Below are 23,252 nucleotides of genomic sequence, written 5' to 3'. Positions count from 1 at the left end.
TTTATTTTTTATATAGCGACTGTACTTAAATTAGAATTAGTGTTTAATGTTACCAAAGCTTGAAATTTGATAAGTCGTTGATTGCGTCGTGAGCTTTAAAAAGCTCCTTGCGCGACTGTCCTTTGGGGGTTTAGGGTTGGTCCTTTGTGAGGCTCATCAGTGCTCATGCGCACTGTAAACAAGTCTAATCTTGTCTCTCGAAAAGACCTCATCCGCACCGTCAGCATATCCATGCTTAAGGACAACATTGGGACATGGTATTCATTGGTCTTGATCTCATGCGACCTCCCGGACATGAGTTAATGGTTGGTGGCAGCGGCTTGGCTCTGCCCCTGGCATTGCTGACGTCCATGAGCGACGGTGACCACTTACCATCGGGTGGGCCGTATGCTCGTCTGCCTACAAAGGCAATAAATAAAAAAGTTAGGCAAATTTATAATTTTGGATCGCGTAGAAGGCACGTCGTGGGCGGAAGAATACCAGTCAAACTGTCAGATCTGGTTAAGGAAACGGTTGGTGTTAACCCATACCACGCAGCCCATGCCACCCATGAGCACTGTGGAGGGACCACGTGGTCGCGATCCTCAGCAGTGAGGGAATGATGACGAAGAAGAATACCGGTTTTCCGTCGTCAGGCCTTGTCTGACGTGTCTGACCTTTACACAGTTCTCACAAGTACGGCTTGGAATGTGGGAGATTGGTCTTTTTTTTTTCTATCCGATTAGTGTTGCCATCTATCGAAATTCGGCCATAATTAATTAACACCTCAAAATTGAATATTTTTTTTACATTTCACCATAACTGGTGGTAGAGAGCCTCTTGTGAGTCCGCACGGGTAGGTACCACCACCCTGCCCGTTTCTGCCGTTTATGTGCTTGCTACCTTCCTCGTTTATTTCTCTCAAACGATTTTAGTTCTTGTGGAGGTTCAGTGTCATTAATTAATTTTAAAAATATTAAGTTCACAACTTTTTATTTATTACTTATTGCTTAGATATGTGAAGGCGGCCCACCTGGTATTAAGTGATTAGAGGAGCCCATAGACATATACAACGTAAACCTTGAGATATTAATTGTAAGGTCTCAGTATAGTTACAACGGGTGCCCCACCCTTCAAACCGAAACGCATTACTGCTTCACGGCAGTGAGGCAGAAATAGGCAGGGTGGTGGTACCTACCCGTGCGGACTCACAAGAGGTCCTACCACCAGTAAAACGGTGTCTAAGAGTCATCCTAGATGAAATTACAATTGACGCCGTCAGCGCAAATGTGGCCTAAGCTTATCATAGTCAGATAATGAATGATAATGATTTCAATTTACTTTTACACTGCTTCGTAGGCAAAAACAATACGCGCAAAAATAATGTTTAACAAAGCCATCTGTTATCTACGTGGGTGAAACTAGGGATTGGCTGATGTTGCATCAAAATTTATTCAGTTTTCAATAAATTATTTAGAAATCTTAAAATCATTAACGATTTTGGGCGGAACTTCTCAATAAGTTTAAATTTCTGTAACATTCTCATTACGAAATACTCCTATATTAAAAACATTTATGACGCTAATTAATAATATTTAAATTTTTAAGAGAAAAAAAAAACATTTATAATTAATATATATTGAGGGTGGAACGGTTATATGGCTTAAACGACATTTTTGCAATTTTAATTTGGAAAAAAATGTCACAATAAAAAAATCTTCAGCTATTTGAATGTAGTCAATTTAATATAAGTTCAATTAAAAACATTGAATTTTTGATGCTGATACCAAATAAAATGCACCTTTAATTACAAAAGTAAAATGTCGCTCAAACCGATTATCATTTCACCCCTCGACATGTATATATTATACATATTCTAAATTTTAGTATAGTAATGTTTGTCTATAGTTTATCTTGTTATAACTATGCGCTCGCGGCACAGTGGTGCTGTGTTTTTCAGGGCTCTTTAAGACAAATATTGTGTTTGCATGGAAACTAGCGACATCTTGTAGCGGATGCCCCTAAACTTATATGTTGTTAAAGTTAAGGCATTTAATTACTGTTTACACAGAAAATAAATAAAAAACCATACAAGTCTTTATTTGTTATAGATAAATTGATTAAATTTTATCAAATTGTGGTTATTAAAAATTTACAAAATCCTTTATTAAAAATAAAATATAGGTTAGGTAATATGTTACTGCCATCTACAGGAGCAATGAGAAACTAATCGAAGCGAAGCCATCTAGTGGCCGACGCCCGTAAACATTTTTTGTTGGGTGCTCGAGTTGCTTATCTGTAACTAATTTATGTGTATTATCTATGGCAGCGGTCAGGGAACCGGGGGTAAATTATCCCAAATGGGGTAAAATGAAATTTTGGGGGGTGAAAATGAAACTTTTGTCAGTAAAAAGTATATATTGAAGTGAAACTTCTTTAGAATCGTTGTGATTTCAAATTATCATGGGGCCTATAATATGAAAGATGCTAAAAAGAAGCGATTTCGTTTTTTTTTTGTTCTTCGCCATGGCGTAATTATATCAACTCACACACAAAAATATTTTGGGGTAATAATTAAAAAAGTTCCCCGACCGCTGGCTGATCTATGGTGTTTGTCTCGAGGTGCGTCGCTGGGCGAGTCCGCGTGTTCCCACAGAACCACGATTTCATTGTCTGCATTACTTATTCGAGTCAATTTAGTCTTAAGAACTCTCACAATACGGTCTGTTTTAATTAAATACCAATGATTAATATATAGCATTAAATGTAGGTACTATTTTGTTAGAGGGCAAGGTCTACTGAATGAGCTAGTGATGTCTATGGACTCTTATTAATATCTAACGCCAAGCAACAGGTTGACTGGTGGTAGGACCTCTTGTGAGTCCGCACGGGTAGGTACTACCACCCTACCTACCTATTTCAGCCGTGAGCAGTAATGCGTTTCGGCTTCTTATTACCATAACGACTTTCAAGATCTCGAGTTGATGTTTTAGTCCTGAGCTAAATTGTGTTTTATATTAGTTATAACTACATTAATATTATATTAATTAGAAATAAACAATTTCAGGTTACAATCTGATTTCCTAATTTTTTTTGTTGTTAAGCGATTTATATTATGTTTTATTTAAGTATTTCATTTGAGTGCAGTATCCATGATTTTGTGCAGGACTTTTTGAAAACCTCAATTTGTAATAACAACACATTTTGTGACTTAATTAAAAACTAATGTAAAATTTTTTTTTTAATTTTTTTTAGTGCCATTGTAGGCAGACGAGTGCACGGCCCACCTTATAGTGAGTGGTTACCGTTGCCCATGGACTTCAGCAATGTCAGGGGCAGAGCCAAGCCGCTGCCTACCGCTAGATTATATAGATACGATTAGATAGATATATAATAATATAGAATATATAGATATTTTGATTCTCACATTAATTTAATTCACTCTTTTCATTTAGTTATTATATTCTTGTGATACTTTTCATTCTTGACCACAAAATATTAGGTAAGACATAGTTTTATTAACAAACAATGTATTTTTAGTAACATTAATCGGTAGACTTGCCTATACATAAATAAATTTGTCAGTGAATTATTTTGTGTTTTTATTTATAAATAAATTTCTATTTTTTATTAGTTTGAATATTATCTTAAATGATGCAGATTTAAGTAATTTTTTTGCTAAATTCTAATAAATTATCTCGCTCAAAATTTATTTACTTACGAACGTTTGTTTCAAGTTTGGTATTTAAAAAGATTAGAGATTCTATAATCTAAATAAATAAATAAAATTGGAGTGTCTGTTTGTAATATTGAAATAACCACTTTTTACTACATGCATATGAATATAATATACCTATTCAACCATACATACATACACCAAACTAACATTTTTTACAATTTTTGTCTGTCTGTCTGTTTGTTCCGCTAATCTCCACCGATTTTGAAGAGACTTTCACTGATAGAAAGCTGATGATATAAGGAGTAACTTAAGCTACTTTTTTTAGACTAGCTTCGCCCCGCGGCGTCACCCGCGGTACGACAATAACCGCAGGTGAAATCGCGGGACTCAGCTATCAATAATAATATTTAATGTTTCCGAAGCGAAGTGAGGGCGGGTCGCTAGTATGAAATACATTTTGTTTTGTTTACCTACTGCTAGTAACCTCGATAGGTTATGCTAGCTTCACCAATGTGTAGGTGCGCTCACGGGCTCAACTTGAGAGAATTTGCTAACATTGGCCCTAGCAAGAGCAGGCTTCGCAGAATCTAGTACCGGATCGAAGTCGCGACTAATTGGGCTGTGTCTATGGAGTAGGTTGCACGTCAAACTCTATCGTTTTCGACGAGTTTGACAATGACGGTGACAGGTGCTCGAAGAACCTAAAGCAGTGAAAGTGGATTGGCAGGATCCGAAATAACTTATTATGAAAATAATAATAAAACATGTATGCAATTCACACGTGGTAGAAGTGAAACCTTAAAAAATTAAAATACAATTATCCTAAATATCTAAGTATATGTAAAATTTTGTCATCAGTCATGAGTAAATTATGAGGTAGCGCACTCTGTAAATTGTAATTTTAACTTCACGTATAATCCTAAATTAAAATTCACTACAAGAGTTTTCATACACACGTTAGTATTAAAAAATCTTATAGATGGCGCTGTATTAAAAAAACACTACACTGAGAACATCTAATGTCTTCTATCTCATTCTGTCGCCGGCCGAATCCTATCGTTTATGTGTTCGTGTCTCTATGGACTTATTTTTTCGTTTCATTGAGTTTGAAATCACAACGATTCTAAAGAAGTTTCACTACAAAAACATTCAAAACGAGCTCAATTTTTTAATTATTATTATTTGAAATCGTATTTTTTTTATACTGGCAAAATTCCCAAAAATGAAAATAGTTTATAGAATATTGAATAAAAAATACAATACATCTTGGTCAATTTATATTTTTATGAAAAGCTTAAAGACTAAATAAGCGTTGCGTTGTTTATTTACAATATTTCACGTTAATCAGTATTAAAAGCGCAAGTTTTTACATGAATTCGTTATAAATTACCAAATAACAAGAAAATACAGCGTTTAGGTATTTGGAAAACGATTAGGAAGTAAATCTCAGTGATTTTATGTTTCACAAAAGCGAATGTTAATTATTACTAATACCGGTGGTTTTAAAATTAACAAAAGGTACATTGAAAAAAATATAAATAAAAATGTTTTGAAGAGTAATAAAGGAAAGTTAGCGTACATGATACTTAGCGTACTTTTAGAAGTTTTGCCTGTCATTATATTACCGAGAATTTAGAGTTTTAAGTGGATCTCTAACATCAAGAAATCTGAAATTCTTTTGATATTTAGTGGGTTATAAAAATGTTTATACAAATGATGGGTTGGTAGCCTTTGTTATCGACTAGTAGGGCCCGTCCTGGCTGTAGCCTCCATTGACATGTCCCTGGCCTGCTCTGATGGCTCCAAGACCGGTGTCTTCGTAGGAAATTCTTGGTTTGTATCCCTCTTGATCGGCTTCATATTCAACAGTCTAAAATATTAATTGTTAATAGTGACTATATATTCCACTATACTAGTGATGTGGTCAAGGAACACAGAGCACCATAGGAATGTGGATATTCGATAAACTAAATAGAGATCCATCAACTAAAAGCAAATATTCTGGTCATATTGTTTATGTTAAAAACGTGTTATAATCTCGTGGTGGAATCTCATTTTGTCGCAAAAAAATTTATTTATTTTTTATATAGCGACTGTACTTAAATTAGAATTAGTGTTTAATGTTACCAAAGCTTGAAATTTGATAAGTCGTTGATTGCGTCGTGAGCTTTAAAAAGCTCCTTGCGCGACTGTCCTTTGGGGGTTTAGGGTTGGTCCTTTGTGAGGCTCATCAGTGCTCATGCGCACTGTAAACAAGTCTAATCTTGTCTCTCGAAAAGACCTCATCCGCACCGTCAGCATATCCATGCTTAAGGACAACATTGGGACATGGTATTCATTGGTCTTGATCTCATGCGACCTCCCGGACATGAGTTAATGGTTGGTGGCAGCGGCTTGGCTCTGCCCCTGGCATTGCTGACGTCCATGAGCGACGGTGACCACTTACCATCGGGTGGGCCGTATGCTCGTCTGCCTACAAAGGCAATAAATAAAAAAGTTAGGCAAATTTATAATTTTGGATCGCGTAGAAGGCACGTCGTGGGCGGAAGAATACCAGTCAAACTGTCAGATCTGGTTAAGGAAACGGTTGGTGTTAACCCATACCACGCAGCCCATGCCACCCATGAGCACTGTGGAGGGACCACGTGGTCGCGATCCTCAGCAGTGAGGGAATGATGACGAAGAAGAATACCGGTTTTCCGTCGTCAGGCCTTGTCTGACGTGTCTGACCTTTACACAGTTCTCACAAGTACGGCTTGGAATGTGGGAGATTGGTCTTTTTTTTTTCTATCCGATTAGTGTTGCCATCTATCGAAATTCGGCCATAATTAATTAACACCTCAAAATTGAATATTTTTTTTACATTTCACCATAACTGGTGGTAGAGAGCCTCTTGTGAGTCCGCACGGGTAGGTACCACCACCCTGCCCGTTTCTGCCGTTTATGTGCTTGCTACCTTCCTCGTTTATTTCTCTCAAACGATTTTAGTTCTTGTGGAGGTTCAGTGTCATTAATTAATTTTAAAAATATTAAGTTCACAACTTTTTATTTATTACTTATTGCTTAGATATGTGAAGGCGGCCCACCTGGTATTAAGTGATTAGAGGAGCCCATAGACATATACAACGTAAACCTTGAGATATTAATTGTAAGGTCTCAGTATAGTTACAACGGGTGCCCCACCCTTCAAACCGAAACGCATTACTGCTTCACGGCAGTGAGGCAGAAATAGGCAGGGTGGTGGTACCTACCCGTGCGGACTCACAAGAGGTCCTACCACCAGTAAAACGGTGTCTAAGAGTCATCCTAGATGAAATTACAATTGACGCCGTCAGCGCAAATGTGGCCTAAGCTTATCATAGTCAGATAATGAATGATAATGATTTCAATTTACTTTTACACTGCTTCGTAGGCAAAAACAATACGCGCAAAAATAATGTTTAACAAAGCCATCTGTTATCTACGTGGGTGAAACTAGGGATTGGCTGATGTTGCATCAAAATTTATTCAGTTTTCAATAAATTATTTAGAAATCTTAAAATCATTAACGATTTTGGGCGGAACTTCTCAATAAGTTTAAATTTCTGTAACATTCTCATTACGAAATACTCCTATATTAAAAACATTTATGACGCTAATTAATAATATTTAAATTTTTAAGAGAAAAAAAAAACATTTATAATTAATATATATTGAGGGTGGAACGGTTATATGGCTTAAACGACATTTTTGCAATTTTAATTTGGAAAAAAATGTCACAATAAAAAAATCTTCAGCTATTTGAATGTAGTCAATTTAATATAAGTTCAATTAAAAACATTGAATTTTTGATGCTGATACCAAATAAAATGCACCTTTAATTACAAAAGTAAAATGTCGCTCAAACCGATTATCATTTCACCCCTCGACATGTATATATTATACATATTCTAAATTTTAGTATAGTAATGTTTGTCTATAGTTTATCTTGTTATAACTATGCGCTCGCGGCACAGTGGTGCTGTGTTTTTCAGGGCTCTTTAAGACAAATATTGTGTTTGCATGGAAACTAGCGACATCTTGTAGCGGATGCCCCTAAACTTATATGTTGTTAAAGTTAAGGCATTTAATTACTGTTTACACAGAAAATAAATAAAAAACCATACAAGTCTTTATTTGTTATAGATAAATTGATTAAATTTTATCAAATTGTGGTTATTAAAAATTTACAAAATCCTTTATTAAAAATAAAATATAGGTTAGGTAATATGTTACTGCCATCTACAGGAGCAATGAGAAACTAATCGAAGCGAAGCCATCTAGTGGCCGACGCCCGTAAACATTTTTTGTTGGGTGCTCGAGTTGCTTATCTGTAACTAATTTATGTGTATTATCTATGGCAGCGGTCAGGGAACCGGGGGTAAATTATCCCAAATGGGGTAAAATGAAATTTTGGGGGTGAAAATGAAACTTTTGTCAGTAAAAAGTATATATTGAAGTGAAACTTCTTTAGAATCGTTGTGATTTCAAATTATCATGGGGCCTATAATATGAAAGATGCTAAAAAGAAGCGATTTCGTTTTTTTTTTGTTCTTCGCCATGGCGTAATTATATCAACTCACACACAAAAATATTTTGGGGTAATAATTAAAAAAGTTCCCCGACCGCTGGCTGATCTATGGTGTTTGTCTCGAGGTGCGTCGCTGGGCGAGTCCGCGTGTTCCCACAGAACCACGATTTCATTGTCTGCATTACTTATTCGAGTCAATTTAGTCTTAAGAACTCTCACAATACGGTCTGTTTTAATTAAATACCAATGATTAATATATAGCATTAAATGTAGGTACTATTTTGTTAGAGGGCAAGGTCTACTGAATGAGCTAGTGATGTCTATGGACTCTTATTAATATCTAACGCCAAGCAACAGGTTGACTGGTGGTAGGACCTCTTGTGAGTCCGCACGGGTAGGTACTACCACCCTACCTACCTATTTCAGCCGTGAGCAGTAATGCGTTTCGGCTTCTTATTACCATAACGACTTTCAAGATCTCGAGTTGATGTTTTAGTCCTGAGCTAAATTGTGTTTTATATTAGTTATAACTACATTAATATTATATTAATTAGAAATAAACAATTTCAGGTTACAATCTGATTTCCTAATTTTTTTTGTTGTTAAGCGATTTATATTATGTTTTATTTAAGTATTTCATTTGAGTGCAGTATCCATGATTTTGTGCAGGACTTTTTGAAAACCTCAATTTGTAATAACAACACATTTTGTGACTTAATTAAAAACTAATGTAAAATTTTTTTTTAATTTTTTTTAGTGCCATTGTAGGCAGACGAGTGCACGGCCCACCTTATAGTGAGTGGTTACCGTTGCCCATGGACTTCAGCAATGTCAGGGGCAGAGCCAAGCCGCTGCCTACCGCTAGATTATATAGATACGATTAGATAGATATATAATAATATAGAATATATAGATATTTTGATTCTCACATTAATTTAATTCACTCTTTTCATTTAGTTATTATATTCTTGTGATACTTTTCATTCTTGACCACAAAATATTAGGTAAGACATAGTTTTATTAACAAACAATGTATTTTTAGTAACATTAATCGGTAGACTTGCCTATACATAAATAAATTTGTCAGTGAATTATTTTGTGTTTTTATTTATAAATAAATTTCTATTTTTTATTAGTTTGAATATTATCTTAAATGATGCAGATTTAAGTAATTTTTTTGCTAAATTCTAATAAATTATCTCGCTCAAAATTTATTTACTTACGAACGTTTGTTTCAAGTTTGGTATTTAAAAAGATTAGAGATTCTATAATCTAAATAAATAAATAAAATTGGAGTGTCTGTTTGTAATATTGAAATAACCACTTTTTACTACATGCATATGAATATAATATACCTATTCAACCATACATACATACACCAAACTAACATTTTTTACAATTTTTGTCTGTCTGTCTGTTTGTTCCGCTAATCTCCACCGATTTTGAAGAGACTTTCACTGATAGAAAGCTGATGATATAAGGAGTAACTTAAGCTACTTTTTTTAGACTAGCTTCGCCCCGCGGCGTCACCCGCGGTACGACAATAACCGCAGGTGAAATCGCGGGACTCAGCTATCAATAATAATATTTAATGTTTCCGAAGCGAAGTGAGGGCGGGTCGCTAGTATGAAATACATTTTGTTTTGTTTACCTACTGCTAGTAACCTCGATAGGTTATGCTAGCTTCACCAATGTGTAGGTGCGCTCACGGGCTCAACTTGAGAGAATTTGCTAACATTGGCCCTAGCAAGAGCAGGCTTCGCAGAATCTAGTACCGGATCGAAGTCGCGACTAATTGGGCTGTGTCTATGGAGTAGGTTGCACGTCAAACTCTATCGTTTTCGACGAGTTTGACAATGACGGTGACAGGTGCTCGAAGAACCTAAAGCAGTGAAAGTGGATTGGCAGGATCCGAAATAACTTATTATGAAAATAATAATAAAACATGTATGCAATTCACACGTGGTAGAAGTGAAACCTTAAAAAATTAAAATACAATTATCCTAAATATCTAAGTATATGTAAAATTTTGTCATCAGTCATGAGTAAATTATGAGGTAGCGCACTCTGTAAATTGTAATTTTAACTTCACGTATAATCCTAAATTAAAATTCACTACAAGAGTTTTCATACACACGTTAGTATTAAAAAATCTTATAGATGGCGCTGTATTAAAAAAACACTACACTGAGAACATCTAATGTCTTCTATCTCATTCTGTCGCCGGCCGAATCCTATCGTTTATGTGTTCGTGTCTCTATGGACTTATTTTTTCGTTTCATTGAGTTTGAAATCACAACGATTCTAAAGAAGTTTCACTACAAAAACATTCAAAACGAGCTCAATTTTTTAATTATTATTATTTGAAATCGTATTTTTTTTATACTGGCAAAATTCCCAAAAATGAAAATAGTTTATAGAATATTGAATAAAAAATACAATACATCTTGGTCAATTTATATTTTTATGAAAAGCTTAAAGACTAAATAAGCGTTGCGTTGTTTATTTACAATATTTCACGTTAATCAGTATTAAAAGCGCAAGTTTTTACATGAATTCGTTATAAATTACCAAATAACAAGAAAATACAGCGTTTAGGTATTTGGAAAACGATTAGGAAGTAAATCTCAGTGATTTTATGTTTCACAAAAGCGAATGTTAATTATTACTAATACCGGTGGTTTTAAAATTAACAAAAGGTACATTGAAAAAAATATAAATAAAAATGTTTTGAAGAGTAATAAAGGAAAGTTAGCGTACATGATACTTAGCGTACTTTTAGAAGTTTTGCCTGTCATTATATTACCGAGAATTTAGAGTTTTAAGTGGATCTCTAACATCAAGAAATCTGAAATTCTTTTGATATTTAGTGGGTTATAAAAATGTTTATACAAATGATGGGTTGGTAGCCTTTGTTATCGACTAGTAGGGCCCGTCCTGGCTGTAGCCTCCATTGACATGTCCCTGGCCTGCTCTGATGGCTCCAAGACCGGTGTCTTCGTAGGAAATTCTTGGTTTGTATCCCTCTTGATCGGCTTCATATTCAACAGTCTAAAATATTAATTGTTAATAGTGACATCTATGGTTGAATAGTAAAATTACATAGAAACAATTTAGTAACGGCATCTATTGAGCAATAGATTAAGAAGTCAATTTTCAGTAGAAAATTCTATTCAACAATAGATGGTAGCATTAAAAATGCAATTAAATGATCATTCAATATGCATCCGTAATTCTCTACTTGTGCTTTGAGTAGTTAGTTACTGTTAAAAAAAAACAACGGGCTTTATATGTAGACTATACATTTTAAAAATCTACTGGGCATCACTACATACTATAAAACAAAGTCGCTTTCTCTGTCCCTATATCCCTATTTATGCTTAAATCATTAAAACTACGCAACGGATTTTGATGCGGTTTTTTTAATAGATAGAGTGATTGAAGAGGAATGTTTATGTGTATAATAACATCCATTAAATAGTGGAGAAATCAATAATAAATTACAGTTTCCAAAGCGAAGCGAGGGCGGGTCGCTAGTGTACTCAAATTTTTTTTTTTTTCAAAGAGTTACCTGTTTCCTGCCGTCGGGTAGAACTACGTAATAAATTCCTTCTGCTCTATCACCGAGCCGGGCTTCGTGGTGACCGAAATCATTTCCGGAATACTCGTCCTTCACCATATATTCGAAGCTATACTTCGCAGGCTCCTGAAACAAATTTTCGTATAATAGCGCCATCTGTTGTTTATTAGGGGTTATTTAAAAATCGTATTTTTTTATAAACGTTAATTAGCTCATGGTAATCTCTTTCAGTGTTGAGTGGACACGAATTCCTGGGAAATTAAATCCACTTTGACACATGTCGAGTTTACCTCTAAAACCGAAACACATGATATCTTAGCACTAGACATAGAGACGGGCCCTCATTAATGCCAAACAGCATACATCAGCAATAACAACCTTTCAATTTCAAAAGTAAAGCAAATGAACTTACGCGGTTAGCTTCATCAGCGTCGTACCCATCTCTACCAGTTCCGGGGGGCAGGTAATGTCTGCTTTGTACTGAAATTTAGAGCCATATTTGACAGTTTTAAACACACGGACCCATGGGAGTCTATCGTATTTATAGTACATGCAGGAGTATATATGTCGGAGACATATATTTGTTACGGTAAAAGTAGATATTGCGGCAAATATACACATTTCCCGATAAATGTGCACATTTGCCTCTTCGTTTGGGTAATGTGAATTCAACTAACATTTAAAATTTCTAAGAAGGGAAATATAGGTACATTGAATTCACAGTGACCATGTCGTTTTGGTAAATGTGAGCATACGAAATCGCAAGTGCTAGTAATACCTAGCTAAACCTAACCTAACCTACGATATGTATAATATGCAAAGAAAAGTATGTTTTGTTAGTCATTTACATTTTATAATTAAAATCATTTTCGTTATTAAAGCCTTTTGTATTATGTTTATTTAAATAAATATTTTTTTACTGCAACAACATTTTTAATTTATTTGTATTCCAACTTTTCTTAAAACGTGAAGGCAAGAGTACACATTTGCCGGGAAATGTACATATACATTATATTCAGTTCACATATACCTAACTTTTTGGCAAATGTGCACATTTACGGTAACACATACTATACATATAACTAGTCAGGTCATAAGTATTGTCACACAGTAAAAATTTTTCTTTTAGAATGCTGGCAACAAAAAAAAAAAAGTTTATTGAATTCGAATTTCGAATTGTTCATGAAAATAAAAATGTATACTTTTAGAATTTTACTCATTTTTAAATATGGAGTGGACGCTTAAAGAAGACCGTGTTGCAGTTATTGCGTTGCATCGTTGCGGTTACGCGCCAATTCAAATTTTTAACATACTGAAAATTTTGAATATAACCAAAAGATTCGTTTATCGTACCATCAAACGATACAATGAAGACTCTAGTGTAGATGACCGGTCAAGAAGTGGTCGCCCTCGGTCTGTTAGGACTCCAGCAGTGATAAAAGCTGTGAAGGCGCGAATTCAAAGAAATCCCAAACGTAAGCAGAAACTGTTGGCCCTTCAGATGGGGTTAAGCAGAACCACGGTGAAAAGGGTGTTAAATGAAGACTTAGGGCTTCGGGCATATCGAAGAAAAACAGGACATCGTTTGAATGCTCGTCTAATGGACCTGAGACTGAAGAGATGCCGCGCTTTGTTGAAGCGGTACGCGGGAAAAAAATATCGGGAAATTCTTTTTTCGGATGAAAAAATTTTTACCGTAGAAGAGAGCTACAACAAACAAAATGATAAGGTGTACGCACACAGTAGTGAAGAAGCGAGCAACCGTATTCCGCGTGTCCAACCAGGTCATTTTCCATCCTCGCTCATGGTATGGTTGGGAGTTTCTTATTGGGGCTTAACAGAGGTACATTTTTGTGAGAAAGGTGTAAAAACGAATGCAGTTGTGTATCAAAATACAGTCCTGACGAACCTTGTGGAACCTGTTTCTCATACCATGTTCAATAACAGGCACTGGGTATTCGAACAAGATTCGGCGCCAGCTCATAGAGCGACGAACACACAAGACTGGATGGCGGCGCGTGAAATCGACTTCATCCAGCACGAAGACTGGCCCTCCTCCAGTCCAGATTTGAATCCGTTAGATTACAAGATATGGCAACACTTGGAGGAAAAGGCGTGCTCAAAGCCTCATCCCAATTTGGAGTCACTCAAGACATCCTTGATTAAGGCAGCCGTCGATATTGACATAGACCTCGTTCGTGCTGCGATAGACGACTGGCCGCGCAGATTGAAGGCCTGTATTCAAAATCACGGAGGTCATTTTGAATAAACTTTAGTGTCATAAGAATCTATGTTTTGTTAAGTTCATTTTGGTATATGAATGGTTACATAATGAATAAACTTGTTTCAATTATTTTACATTAAACATGTGACAGAATTTATGACCTGACTAGGTATATACTATGTGTTAACGTAATATATACTGTAGTATATATGTATAAGCATGTCGGTGAAGCGAACCCATAAGATTTCCTCCTAGCAAAAAGCGCTCAAGCGGCTAAAGAAGATTCGCACTTCAAAAATGCCTCGTTACAAATTAGTAGTTCCAAAACTCACAATCGCTAAAGTCGGCCCCGTTCACACGTTGACCACTCAGTTGAGGTCCGAAGCCATCGCGAGGAGCGCCGTACAAAATCGCTGGGCTACTCTGAGGCGGCCCGTACTTTGCTGCTGGGGCTTGGGGCGCGCCGTATTGGGTAGATGGGGCATTGCCAAATTGACTGTTCAACGTCACTTGGGGTGCCCCATACTGAGCAGAGAGGGCCCCGTGGGGAGCTCCGAAGCTTGACCCAACGCGGGTAGATGGGAAACGGGAGGAACTTCTGAAATAATTTAAAATCCATGTTTGACTCCACTACCTTATTATTATTAGATCGCTAGATACAAATGCACTGGACGTCTTATCCTGTAGGCTACGACGACTTCTAGTATCTAATCTAAGTATAGATAATAACTATACCTGTAACTATACCTGAGACCTTTAGAACTTATTACTCAAGGTGGGTGGCGCATTTACGTTGTAGATGTCTATGGGCTCCAGTAACTACTTAACACCAGGTGGACTGTGAGCTCGTCCACCCATCTATGTAATAAAAATAAAAACTTAAGCCTCCAAAACGCTCATATCGTCACCTATCTTGAAAAATGACGTCCAAATCTTAGTTCTCAACCGCTGCCTACCCTTAAAACTGAAACATAACTACTTCGCGGCAGAAATAAGCATTGCGGTAGTACCTACTCGCACGGGCTCAGCCCACTGGGTTTCTCGCCGGATCTTCTCAGTGGATCGCGTTTCCGATCCGGTGGTAGATTCTGCGAAGCACGGCTCTTGCTAGGGTTCGTGTTAGCAACACTCCGGTTTGAGCCCCGTGAGCTCACCTACACGTTAGGGTGAAGCTGAAATAGCCTCTGAAGGCTATCAGAACAGGTTAAAAAGAAACACTGTTCAGATTTTTCTGTATGCACCTGTTTCGGATTGCAATCCAGATTGTTATGTTAAATATTTAAACCTATAATTTCTATGGTTGTAATTTGTTTTGTGCATCAATAAAAGGAAAAAAATTAAGTCTTGACTAACCGGAATCCATTAGGTCCTCGAGCACCGAACACTCCCGAATCTGGAGGTCCATAGTTTTGCGAGGGAGGGAGGTACCTGTGATTTAATAGAGGCAAATTAGTACGTTAATCGCTTTTTGGTACGGTAGGCAGCGGCTTGGTTCTGTCCCTAGCATTGCTGACGTCCATGGGCAAAGTTACCCACTCACCATCAGCTGGGCCGTATGCTCGTCTGCCTTTATGGGCAATAATAAAAATATATGATTTTTTAATTACGCAGATGTGTGGTCCACCTTGTTTTAAATGGTTACGGAACCCATAGACATCTACAAAGCAAATGCCGCCACCCACCTTGAGATATAAGTTCTGTGTTCTCAGTATAGTCACAACGGCTGCCCCACCCTTCAAACCGAAACGCATTACTGCTTCACGGCAGAAATAGGCAGGGCGGTGGTACCTCTATTTTTGGTGGTAGGACCTCTCGTGAGTCCGCACGGATAGGTACCACCACCCTGCCTATTTCTGCCGTGAAGCAGTAATGCGTTTCGGTTTGAAGGGTGGGGTTTTGCGGTAGGCAGCGGCTTGGCTCTGCCCCTGGCATTGCTGAAGTCCATGGGCGACGGTAACCACTCACCATCAGGTGGGCCGTATGCTCGTCTGCCTACAAGGGCAATATAAAAAATAAAAAAACACCAGGTTGGCTGTGAGTTCGTCCATCTAAAATAATAATAATAGTGCTTTTCAGGATATTATCAAAATAACCCTTCTACTCATATCTGTTCATAAAATATTTATAACTACTGATACCATGCATCCCACGCTTTTTTTTACAATAAAATCATTTTTTCTTACACTATTTTTGATTCAAATTTATTAAAATTTATTTTCTATTTTTAGTTGGATTTTCTATAAAAGCGTATTTTTTTTGTTTTTATTTTAACTATTATTTATTTTTCATTTGTTTAAGTTTAATTTCAATTTTTTTATTTTTTTTCTTCATTTTTATTTTTAATATTGTATTGTCATCGGTCCTTAATAAGTATACCAAATTTCGAGTTAATCCGACGTTTTGAAGGGGGTCAAAATCATGTTCAAAGAATCCGTTACATACTAACACATACGTCTGAAGCTAATAAAAGCATATTAAAAACAATGCTTCAACTTGCCTTGCCCCCTAACTTCGGTTGAGTTTCATCTCATGCAATGAAAGGATTTCCTTTGTCGCCACTTGGGTCCGAATCTAAGCCTCACCTATCTACCCCAACGTGTAATCAGAAGTACAATTTGAGGAGTTCGAATCTAATCCAGCCTGTTCCTTGTATCGGGAATTATGTGACATAAAAAGCATTGTCGCAATCCAATCAAGCTCTTACCTGTTGTCTACAGGAGGCTCCGCCAATGCTGAAGCTATGAGGAGTGCGCAAGCCGTCACCAACTGGAAGGACATACAAAAACCTTGACATATTGTATTTCTTGTCTATGTTTTATTTGTTTTTTCCTTAGATGGGTGAACGAGCTGGTTGTTAAGTGGTTACTGGAGCCCATAGACATCTACAACGTAAATGCGCCACCAACCTTGAGATATAAGTTCTAAGGTCTCAGTATAGTTACAACGGCTGCCCCGCCCTTCAAACCGAAACGCATTACTGCTTCACGACAGAAATAGGCGGGCTGGTGGTATCTACCCGTGCGGACTCACAACAGGTCCTACCACCAGAAATTTATTTGGGAGATATTTATACGCGTCACTAAATCTGGAAAAAACGAACCGTTAAGAATATTTTATGTGATTATATTTATTCATAAATCAATAAGTGCAGTATAAAAATGTAAATAGAATTAAGTTTTCTTAAACATAATACTAATTAATATAAAAAATTAGGAAGTTATAATATATCAATTAATGTTTCTAATGTTTGAGAGCAGAGAAACGCGATTGGCGAATTAGGTAGTTTTTTCATTAAACAAATAACCATCTTACACTTTAATTTTGCTTCGATAATTAACGTGTCAAGGAATATAATCATTACTTAAGGCAATAAAGAGATTTTTAGTGTTTGGACGGCCATATTGTTCATGAGATGTACTTAGGAAGTGTTATTAATAGAAAATAGTAAATTCCAAATAAATAGTGCGCTTATTGAAATTTTTACACGCAAAATTACATCTAATATTTAAGTCAACCATTTCTAAAAGGGACTTTCGTTTATCAATAATCTTGATTTACAATTTCACTTCTTATTAAAAAAAATACTGGTGGTAGGACCTCTTGTGAGTCCGCACGGATAGGTACCCAACCTTTTTCTGCCCTAAAGCAGTAGTGCATTTCAGTTTGAAGGGCGGGGCAGCCGTTGTAACTATACTAAGACCTTAGAACTCATATCTCAAGGTGGGTGGCGGAATTTACGTTATAGATGTCTATTGGCCCCAATAACCACTTAACACCAGGTGGGCTGTGAGCTCGTCCACCCATCTAAGCAATAAAAAAAGAAGACAAAATCGATATTTAATTGCTTATTAAGTATTTTAAAAAACAACTCACCTTCATTTTAATAGAGTATTTTAATCCGGAATATTCTGAAAAGGAAACAAAATATTTCAGTTTAAATGGCTTCCTCTGTTGAAACGGTTAGAACTTTTTGTTTCAAAGAGATGTTATAATGACAAGTTGTTTATTACGGTGGATTGAGGCGGGCTCGTAAAATTACGCAGACTTGCCTTGGAGTCTTTGAACACTATCTTTGAGGTGCATTAGCGACTGTCCACAGTCCGTAATATGTGTATTTTACTAAGGATAACCTCAAACAAAACTCGATTCTTTAAAGTTCAACCGAAATTTAGATGATATTATATTCGTTTGAATTTTTTGGTTATTTATCAACAATGCTATCTCTTCTCCGACCATGGTCGATAGTAATAGTTTCTAAGTCTATAATAGATAGAGAAAGAGAGAGAACACACTTTATTACACACGAAAACACAATTAACATTAAAAACAGTCAACAATTTGTACAAAAGGCGGTCTTATCGCTAAAAGCGATCTCTTCCAGGCAACCGTTTAAAACCGTAATAATTGAAGCCTCTGCCTAACTCGAACCCTTCATAATCCCAAGCCTTTTGACTATTTAATTCAGGCGATCGTTTGCAACTTAAACAAAATTCAATTAATAAACATTTTGAGATCACCTTGAGGGGTAGCGCACGAAATCAAAGCTAATTACTAATGAACATAGATCTTATATTACGCTAATTAACAAAAATAACTAACCAACAATGTAAGTTTTATCACTCGTTGATGTACGGATGCTGTGTGATCTTGTATCTGAAACTCATCTCTTTTATACGCCAAAACCGAAACATATACTGTATGTGTGTGTGTGTGTGTGTGTATGTATTTGCAAATAATTGTGTGTTTGCATGTGTATAAACGTTTGGATTTGTGTGAGAATAATTTTCGCATTTGCTTCTATGAAACGGAATGAATGATACTCTACTTTTTTTGATTATAATATACAAGCGTGCGCCCGTATCGTCGTCACTCGCGGAAAAATGTATTCGGAATTTTTTATTTGTAAATATATTTAATTAGAGTTTCGTGTTTGTTTGAAATTAAAGTAAGTAAATTTATATATAAAAAAAGAGAATATATTTTTGTCTATTGCTTGGATTGGGTGGACAAGCTCCCACCTGGTGTTAAGTGGTTACCGGAGCCCATAGATATCTACAAAGTGAATGCCGCCACCTACCTTGAGAAATGAGTTCTAAGGTCTCAATTAAGTGTGTATATCATCGATATATTACCACTAGATAACGCCTCACAAACAAAAACAAACACAAATATGGCATCGACTAACTAATCTGACTATACGATCAAGTGGAGAGAAACGATGTAAAGGTATAATAATTGTAACCTAAACTATGCCTTTTCCCGTAGTAATAAAGTGCAGTTTAGATTGTTTTAACATTCAATTACGACTTTGCGCCATGAATGACAGAAAGAGATAGTTTTTTACAATAACTTTTGTTCCAAATTTAACTTTATCTTCTTAAAAATAAAGCAAAAATTTACACGCATAGCATTTTACTCACGCCATTGGTGGTGGTAATATATCGATGGTGTATATACATAAAGCGGCCCGCACAGGTAGGTACCACCACCAGGTCTACATCTGCCTTGAAACGCTAATGCGTTTCGGTTTGAATGGTGCGGCAGCCGTTGTAATGTAAAAACGGAGACTTCGAACTCATATCATGGCGTAGTGTTTGCTCACGCGACCCGCACTAACTGGAAACCCCTTCAGGTTATTAAATCTCGATTTTGCAGGATAGCCGTCGGAGCACCATGGTTCCTCAGGAACGTGGATCTCCATGACGACTTGGAGCTTGACTCAGTCAGTAAGTATCTACAGTCGGCATTATTGCGCCACTTTGAAAAGGCGGCATGACCTGAGAACCCTCTGGTCGTGGCCGCTGAAAACTACATACCCGATCCTGTAGAACCGAATTCAATAAACAGTCGACGTCGCCCAAAACACATCATTCCTCGTCGAACCCGTCGCTTGCAACGAATTGCTCGACGAGCGAATTTACTCATAGACACAGCCCACTGAGTTTCTCGCCGGATCTTCTCAGTGGGTCGCGTTTCCGATACGGTGGTAGATTCTGCGAAACACTGCTCTTGCTAGGGTCAGTGTTAGCATCACTCCGGTTTGAGCCCCGTGAGCTCACCTACTAGTTAAGGTTACGCTGAAATAGCCTGTCAAGGCTATCAGCTTAGGTAGGAGAAAAAATAAGAACTCATAAAAAGTTAGATGGCATTTACGCTATTGACATCTATGTTCTCTTGTGACCACTTAAGACCAGATTGGCTGTGAGCTCGTCAATCCATCTTCGTCATAAAAAGTGTCGGTTAAAGTAGAGCATACAATCTAACGGTTGCATTATAATATACGATCACGGAGGATCTGTAGAGTTGAATGCTTTGATCTTGTTTCCGCGACCCTCTGATGAAGACCTTTCATCGCGACTAACGCACGACGCGGTCACTGTGTGATCAGAGACACATGAAAGAAGAAGACAGCCTGTTCAGGCAGGTTGTCTGGTATACTTTTACTGGTGGTAGGACCTCTTGTGAGTCCGCACGGGTAGATACCACCGCCCCGCCTATTTCTGCCGTGAAGCAGTAATGCGTTTCGGTTTGAAGAGTGGGGCAGCCGTTGTAACTATGCCTGAGACCTTAGAACTTATATTTCAAGGTGTGTGGCGCATTTACGTTGTAAATGTCTATGGTCTCCAGCAACCACTTAACACCAGTTGGGCTGTGAGCTCGTTCAACCATTTAAACAATAAATAAATAAAAACGATTTACTGGTGTTATCGGTCATCATTCGTGACATTCCAGCAGCCGGCACATGTCCACGGACAGCATCCACGATGAACGAATAACGTCTTGTAAAATCCAAAATAGCTACTATCCAGTTTTCTGTAACTGTTGTGTTAGTATTCCATTTGTTAGCTTGTAGTTAATCTGAAAGCTCAAGTTCATAAAACGTAAAGTGAACCTATTTTTATTTATTAGATGGATGAATCAGCTCACGGTCGATCTAATTTTTAAGTGCACATAGACGTCTAGGACTTAAATGCCGCCACTCACCTTGAGAGACGAGACCTAAGTCTCAGTGATATAGTACAACAGCTTCTCCACCCTTCAAACCGAAATGCATTACTGCTTCACGGCAGAAATAGGCAGGGTGATGCTACATACTCGTGCGGGCTCTCAAGACGACCAGTGGTTACTCGATATCTTTTTTATATATCACTAGCTGACCCGGCAGACTTCGTAGTGACTCAATCGATAAATAAAATACCTAAAATTTTGTATAAAATAAATTTAAAACAAACAAAAGGAATCCGTCCGACGGGGGACACATCAAAGGGAAACAAAATTGTTATTTTTATTTAATTCCGAGCATTTTCATATTTATCTACCTATTAAGCCTTCTCTGAACTTCCACGAATAATTCAAGACCAAAATTAGCCAAATCGGTTCAGCCGTTCTGGAGTTTTAGCGAGATTAACGAACAGCAATTCATTTTTATATATAGAGACTAGCGACCCGCCCTCGCTTCGCTTCGGAAACATTAAAACACACATGAAACCAAAAAAATAAATAAAAAAAAAATTCAAAAAAGTAGCCTATGTTCATCAGGGACAATGTCGGCTTCTAATGGAAAAAGAATTTTTCAAATCGGTGCAGTAGTTTCGGAGCCTATTCGAAACAAACAAACAAACAAATCTTTCCTCTTTATAATATTAGTATAGATATAGATAATGGTTTTGTTTTTGCCTTATGTGAATGTAAGCCATGTTTATTTGCGATCAACTACCGGCTTTTATTGGTTGTAGGACGTGATTAAAGTCTGCTTATTTCTACCACGAATCCATAATACCTTCCGACTTGAAGGATGTCCTCGCGAGAACATCATACTGAGATTTTGGTAGCAATTACGCAATAGTTCGTGTTTGCAATTGTCCGAACAAGGTTGGTGCAAATGAAAATCCATGCGAAATAAATCTATATCTTTATCCAATTCGCGAGAGTCAGAGCTAGGAGTGAACCACTAGTGCGATATAATCATCATAATCAGTTAGTCCTGGCAGAGCAGTCGTGGTCATGTAGAATCCTTGTTTATTAAAGCCTTGACAGCTGATCTCCATAGTTCGCGAATTGAGGCTTGGCGCATGCACTCGTTAAGTGAGGTTTTGGTAAGGTCTTTCATTTGATCAGTCCCGCGCATGGGGTTTCGTATGGACCCTACCCTGAACAACAACAGTGCGATATAATAGGGGACTTCGTCATGGTAATCGCCTTATCGTTGCCGCCGCTGACTAGTCCCCGAATCCTGATCACGCAGGAGCCAGTCACCGTAGTCGCCCTAGACACGTCCTTACGGATCCGTCAGATCCAATAACTCTTGCATTAGACGCCTTCCGCTCTAACACTAGGAGTAGGGACCCCGGTAACCGTACTCGTCGAACTCGGCAAAGAGTTCGACGTGCAACCTAACCTAAGCATCATCCCGTTGAGTTTCTCGCCGGATCTTCTCAGCGGCTCGCGATTCCGATCCGGTAGTAGATTCATTCGCGAAGCAGCTACTCTTGAGTTGTTAGGTCTCCCTTGGAGGCGCTCGGGTAGGTGTTAGCAAATGCCCGCCCCTTCTGGCTGAGCCCTTGCTCACCCACCTGTCCTTGTGAAACTGGAAAGGCCTCAGGGCCACCAGTAATCATAAAAAAGCAGGGGACTTCTGTTACGTCAAAGTGCTTTCACGTTGTTTATCCAGGCATGCAATAGGCAGCGAGCTATCAAGAACTCGGCGGTATAAAGCGGTTTCGCAATTTGCAAATCGTTCAGATCAAAACGGATCAATAATTTAAGTAGCTCAATATAATTGAAAATCGAAACGAGATAATAAAATTCACGTAGCGTCACGACGTCGAGTCACGATAAACGAAATTTAAAATGTATGTATATCGCAATTAGTTTGGGTAGTGCTGTAATGAGATGCGAGATGCGGGATGTGGGATGGGAAAACTGGTCGAAAAAATTGTAAAATTACATTCACAATGGCTTTTTTTTTCGACCTATTCCTGTAACTTCGAGAGGTTATGCTAGGTTCGCAGAAAGAATAGGTGAGCTCACGGGGCTCTAACCTGACGATGTAGCTAACAATAGCCCTAGTGGTAGTTAATTTGCTCGCCGAGCCCTTCATGCAAGCGACGGGTTCGGTGAGAACGATGACCGGTGCTTGAGGTACCTAAAAGCACCGTTAGTGAATCGGGAGGATCCGAAATGACATAATGGCCTAAGTTATGGTATACATTTATTTTATTGCTGACACGGTTGTTTGGGC

General features: G+C 37.5%; 1 protein-coding gene across 1 annotated transcript; it reads right to left on the bottom strand.

The window, feature by feature from the left end:
- Positions 1-10,654: 10,654 nt before the first annotated feature.
- On the bottom strand, positions 10,655-18,648 carry LOC114248271 (uncharacterized). The gene is made up of 8 exons (XM_028181464.2): positions 18,611-18,648; positions 17,885-17,919; positions 16,716-16,777; positions 15,365-15,439; positions 14,344-14,609; positions 12,200-12,267; positions 11,779-11,913; positions 10,655-11,258 (listed from the first exon to the last, which is right to left on the bottom strand). The coding sequence occupies exons 2-8, from the start codon at positions 17,888-17,890 to the stop codon at positions 11,130-11,132; spliced, it is 741 nt and encodes a 246-aa protein (XP_028037265.2). The 5' UTR covers positions 17,891-17,919; positions 18,611-18,648; the 3' UTR covers positions 10,655-11,129.
- Positions 18,649-23,252: the final 4,604 nt, after the last annotated feature.

This window comes from Bombyx mandarina, chromosome 24 (assembly GCF_030267445.1).
Source record: "Bombyx mandarina strain Sakado chromosome 24, ASM3026744v2".
NCBI classification, from domain to species: Eukaryota; Metazoa; Arthropoda; class Insecta; order Lepidoptera; family Bombycidae; genus Bombyx; species Bombyx mandarina.
This window is presented reverse-complemented; position numbering and strand designations above follow the sequence as displayed.

Coding starts and splice junctions, on each gene's coding strand:
- LOC114248271 (XM_028181464.2), bottom strand. Junction 14,610..15,364: donor CGAGGACCTAATGGATTCCG/GTTAGTCAAGAC, acceptor AAATTATTTCAG/AAGTTCCTCCCGTTTCCCAT. Junction 12,268..14,343: donor CGGGGCCGACTTTAGCGATT/GTGAGTTTTGGA, acceptor TCTAAATTTCAG/TACAAAGCAGACATTACCTG.